Here is a 5,509-nt window from a genome sequence, read left to right on the forward strand (position 1 = left end):
AGATCTTACCTCAGAACAGAATGTGGCCCATCAGTGGGGGAAGATGTCACAATGAAAATAAAAACATGACAAATTCATAATTGTTTTTTGTTTGTATATATACATTGATATTATATATCAATGTCTGAAATAAAAGAGCTGGAGAATAATTTCAAAACAACCTTTAAAACAGAAAAACTCTGATCCAATCTGCATTTTTATTCTCATATTGGCCGATCTGACGAAACAGAAATTCACTTCATGTAAAAGTGAAGTAAAAAGGAGCTGCAGTTATTTTTTATAATCTTTTGTATTTCTTCCTTTCATTTAAATCGTGTCAATTCATTTCGATTGATTTTGAGGTTTGGACTGTTTCTTTACATTACATTTCATTTAGCTGACGCCTTTATCCAAAGCTTCTTCAACAAGTAAGCCTTGTGAAGGGTTCATTTTCAGTTCAGGGTGTCTCTCATTGTTTGTATAAACCCAATAATCAGTCAGTCTGTGGAGAAAATAAAAATCAGACTGAGTCGAGCTGTAAAAGTAGTTGAGACTGTTGTCCTGAATTAAAAGTAATGACAGAACACAAGTGTTTTACTGCCATCTGTCGGCCACATGTAGTCACTACAGAAACCGTTTTATCACGACCTTCTGTGAGCTGATTTGTCAAAGAGGCAAATAGGCACTTCCCATTGGTTGATCACTGTGACGTCAGCGCGCACTGGTTTGAATGGCGGAAGTAGTGTTTGTGCTGTTTTGCAGCATCAAAGGAGGTCAGTCGGCGTCAGAAAGGGAACTGAACTCGTTAAATGAATCGTTAACGAGCTACAGTCACAAAGATGAAACTGACCGGAAACGTCAGGCTGCGGTGTTAGCCAGTTTGTCCCCGTCAGGTACCAGCAGCGTTCATCCGGGTCACAGGGCGAACCGGCGTGTTCTGAACAAACCGTATCGATCATAAACCTTCAGTTTATTGTTTGGTGTTACTTTTTATTTGCAGGTTTTAGCTGACATCCATCAGCCGTGCGGACACCAACGTTGTGATTCTTGTTAATATTCTGCAGCGGACAACAACGATGGAGCAGGTGAGTCACGTGGTTTTGAGCGGGGCGAGAGCAGTTGGGGGGGGGGGGGGGGTGGATCACCTTTCAGTCATGGTTGAGCTGCTGCTCCTCTCAGCTGATGGGGCTGCAGAAACCTGAACACCAGCGGGCTGTGAAGGGAGCCTCACTTAGTCCTGCAGAGACCAGAACCGGAGGTGTGTAGAGACCAGAACCGGAGGTGTGTAGAGAGGGAGGTTTGAGCTGCAGGTTTTAATAATGGACTCCAGGAGGAACACCTACGTTTACCTGTGGACCTGCAGCCAGTTCCAGGTACTGATCCAAAGTCTGCTGTGGAAAGATGTGTAGAGAGCAGCTGCTGGAGGTGTGTGTGTGTGTGTGTGTGTGTGTGTGTGTGTGTGTGTGTGTGTGTGTGTGTGTCCCCGTCCAGCAGGAGCAGGTGTGCTGGGACGATGTGAACAACCTTCTGCAGCATCACGGTTTCCAGCCGGTCCTGTTTGCAGATCCTGTTGAGAATAAGAAGCTGTCAGGTAGGAACCATCAGATCTGTGTGATATCATACAGGTGAGTGGTAATGAGGTCATTTTTAGTGTTCCACTTTTGAGAAGTTTTACAAACCTGGACAGCATGAGCGTTTCTCCGAGGTGACTCTCCATATGTCCTCAGATCTGGTCCTGCTGGACAAGAAGTCAGCTGGTGAGGTTAGGACGACTCTGAGGACGATGCTGACCGACTCTGAGAGGAGACAGGCCCTCATCCAGGAGCTCGTCAAGTCCAACAACCAACTGAAGTAGGTCCAACGACTCCACCGATGACCCTTTAGAACGCTTTGACTCCAACGATGACCCTGTAGAACGGTTTCACCCCAACGATGACCCTGTAGAACAGTTTGACCCCAACGATGACCCTGTAGGACGCTTTGACTCCCACGATGACACTGTAGAACGCTTTGACTCCAACGATGACCCTGTAGAACGGTTTGACTCCAACGATGACCCTGTAGAACAGTTTGACTCCAACGATGACCCTGTAGAACAGTTTGACCCCAACGATGACCCTGTAGGACGCTTTGACTCCAACGATGACCCTGTAGAACGGTTTGACTCCAACGATGACCCTGTAGAACGGTTTGACTCCAACGATGACCCTGTAGAACGGTTTGACTCCAACGATGACCCTGTAGAACGCTTTGACTCCAACGATGACCCTGTTGAACGCTTTGACTCCACCGATGACCCTGTAGAACGGTTTGACTCCAACAGAAGACCATCAGAGTCCTGAATTTGTCACTGAGAAGAGAAGCTGTTTTAGAGTTACAATTGTGTTGTTTCCTGAAAACGTCTGATGGACTTAAAACCTTCAGATATTCTTGTCCTCACACTGATGTTGATGTGTTTATCATTTGCTATTATTTATTGTTATTTATTCTTACGTGAGTTCAGAGCTGTGTTTCCTGACACAGCTAGTGGTTCTGGATGTTTGGGTTCTTGTTGTTGTGTGAGGGTCCATTCTGACATATTTTTATTGAAACTGAAACAAACTTTGATTCGATCCATTTATACGTGAAACCATAAAAATGAGAAGTTCTTTATCACCATTCAGAACGAGGTCCATCAGGAACGTGTGAAACCCTTTAGACAGGAGAACTGTGTGTCTTTAATAATATATAGAGCTGTGGGGACCACCTGTCCTCCTATAATCCAATCAGCATCAGGTATCAGTTCCTTAGTGCAGGTATGAGGAGTCAACCTGAGACTGGACACACACACACACACACACACACACACACACACACACACACACACACACACACACACACACAGGAGAACCATCTTCATGATGTCTGGTGTCTCTGTTTTATCTAACTTTGTAGTAACTGAGCTCTGTTCGAGACATGGCTGCACTCACATTTCCCGGACCACAGCGCGGCCGTACCCGGCTTCAGGACTGTTCGGGCGGACAGAGACGTTGTGCAGAGCAGCAAGAAGAAAGGTGGAGGGATTGCAGTCTATGTGAAGGACTGCTTTGAGTCCACGGACTGGGATGTGCTGTGTGACCACATGGGGAGGACATCAACAGCAGGACGGACTGTATCACAGAATACATCAAATTCTGTGAACACTCCACCGTACCATCCCGGACTGGACACTGCTTCCCCAACAACAAGCAGTGGATCACCAGTGACCTGAAAGTGCTTCTTAATAAGAAGAAAGCAGCCTTCAGGTCTGGGAACAGGGAGGAGCTCAGGAGAGTGCAGCGCCACCTGAAGGAGAAGCTCGGGGAGGTCAAGGACTCCTACAGGAGGAAGCTGGAGGTCAAACTCCAACAGAACAACGTGAGGGAGGTGTGGACCGGTATGAAGGAGATTACTGGGTTCAAGGGGAGAGGAGACAACCAGGGGGAACCTGGAGAGGAACAACCAGGGGGAACCTGGAGAGGAACAACCAGAGGGAACCTGGAGAGGAACAACTAGGGGGAACCTGGAGAGGAACAATGAGCTAAACTGTTTCTTCAACAGGTTTTGTTCACCGCCCTCATCTGTCTCCTCCACACCTCACACCTCCCAAACACCTCTGCTGCCTTCCCCCCTCCCCCCTCTGTCCCCCCTGGTGAGCTGCATAGACACAGAGTCCTCAACTCCAAAGGGCTCTTCCACCATCGACGCCATGACCCCCCCCCCACCCCCACCCCTCTCTGTGACGACTGGCCAGGTTAGGAGACAGCTGGAGAGACTCCACCACCGCAAGGCTGCAGGACCTGACAGCATCGGCCCCAAGGTCCTGAAGACCTGACGACATCGGCCCCGGGGTCCTGAAGACCTGCGCCGTCCAGCTGGCTGAGGTCCTGCAACACCTCTTCAGCCTGAGCCTGAAGCAGGAGGAGGTCCCGGTGCTGAGGAAGACGTCCTGCCTGGTTCCAGTCCCTAGGAAGACGACTCCATCTGGCCTCAACGACTACCGACCGGTTGCCCTCACATCTCATGTGATGAAGGTGCTGGAGAGGCTGGTCTTGGCCCACCTCAGGCCGCTGGTGAAGTCTTCACTGGACTCTCTGCAATTTGCGTACCAGCCTCGTGTGGGAGTGGACGACGCCATCATCTACCTGCTGCAACGAGCTCAGTCTCACCTGGATGGAACCGATGACTCTGTGAGAATCACTTTCTTTGATTTCTGCAGTGCATTCAACACCATCCAACCACTGCTGCTGAGTGAGAAGCTGCGGGTGGTGGGGGTGGACACGTCCACCGTCTCCTGGATCACTGACTACCTGACAGGCAGACCACAGTTTGTCCGTCTGGGCAGTGTGCTATCTGATACGGTGGTCAGTGGTACTGGAGCTCCTCAGGGAACTGTTCTGTCTCCTTCCTGTTCACCTTCTACACCACTGACTTCCAGAACAACTCAGAGTCAAGACATCTGTAGAAGTTCTCTGATGACTCTGCAGTGGACGGTGTATAAGGGATGGACGGGAGGAGGAGTACAGGGCAGTAGTGGAGGACTTTGTGGAGTGGGCAGGTAGAAATCACCTGCTCCTGAATGTGGCCAAGACCAGAGAGATGGTGGTCGACTTCAGGAGGAAGACGACGGCTCCACAGCCGCTGAGAGTTCTGGGAGAGGAGGTGGACATGGTTGAGGAGTACAAGTCCCTGGTGTCTCCATGACAACAGACTGAACTGGAAGACCAACATCAATGCTGTCTACAAGAAGGGGATGAGTCGACTCTTTTTCTTGAGGAAACTTCGATCCTTCAATGTGTGCAGCGAGATGTTGGAGATGTTCTACCATCTGTTGTGGCCAGTGCATTGTACTTCACTGTGGTCTGCTGGGGGAGAGAGGTGGTAGTGGGGGAGGGAGGGCAGCATTGGAGCCGGCGACACCAACAGACTTAACAAACTGGTTAAGAAGGCCGGCTCCATCATCGGCTACAAACTGGACAGTCTGGAAAAGGTGGTGGAGAGGAGGACGCTGAACAAACTATTATCCATATTGGATAATCCTGACCACCCTCTCCACCACCTGCTGCAGGGACAGAGGAGGACGTTCTCCAAAAGACTCCTATTGGACAGATACATGAGATCATTCCTGATACAGGAGATCATTCCTGATACAGGAGATCATTCCAGATAGAGGAGGTCAATTCCTGCCCACTGCAATAAGACTGTACAATAACTCACCTTTGGCAAAATCCATCACACAACAATAACACTGTTGTCTGTGTTTCTTGTTTGTTTAAATATAAATATATGTATATATATATACTGTACTGTATATACTGTGCATTTTTATATTTAATATTTTTTTTACTGTTATTTTATTGCTTTCCTGCATCTATAAATGCTGCTGTAGCGAAAAAAATTTCCCCTTGGGGAAAGTAAAGTAACTACCTACCTACCTTGTCAGAGAGGAGGTTCAGGACCATGTGACCCGGGCAGTGCAGCAGTCTCAGAGGGTGTCAGATCTGGAGGGGCT

General features: G+C 48.7%; 1 protein-coding gene across 4 annotated transcripts in view; it reads left to right on the forward strand.

Annotated features, from left to right (window-relative positions):
* The first annotated feature begins 709 nt into the window (after positions 1-709).
* The window catches only part of LOC138213933 (centrosomal protein of 70 kDa-like), an 8,155-nt gene continuing 3,355 nt past the window's right edge, over positions 710-5,509 (forward strand). The window contains exons 1-6 of one of the 4 annotated variants that reach the window (XM_069175260.1): positions 710-872; positions 980-1,064; positions 1,159-1,352; positions 1,471-1,570; positions 1,707-1,830; positions 5,441-5,509. The exon at positions 5,441-5,509 is cut by the window's right edge and continues 112 nt beyond it. In XM_069175260.1, coding sequence (XP_069031361.1) covers positions 1,299-1,352; positions 1,471-1,570; positions 1,707-1,830; positions 5,441-5,509 — 347 coding nt within the window. In that variant the 5' untranslated portion in view covers positions 710-872; positions 980-1,064; positions 1,159-1,298. Of the gene's footprint in view, positions 873-979; positions 1,065-1,158; positions 1,571-1,706; positions 1,831-5,440 lie in introns of all 4 variants that reach the window. The other 3 variants (XM_069175259.1, XM_069175261.1, XM_069175262.1) reach the window with 3 other exon arrangements.

The sequence above is a fragment of the Embiotoca jacksoni genome, unplaced genomic scaffold (genome assembly GCF_022577435.1).
Source record: "Embiotoca jacksoni isolate LCO1_2020_lvr unplaced genomic scaffold, fEmbJac1.0.p SCAF_65, whole genome shotgun sequence".
NCBI lineage: Eukaryota > Metazoa > Chordata > Actinopteri > Embiotocidae > Embiotoca > Embiotoca jacksoni.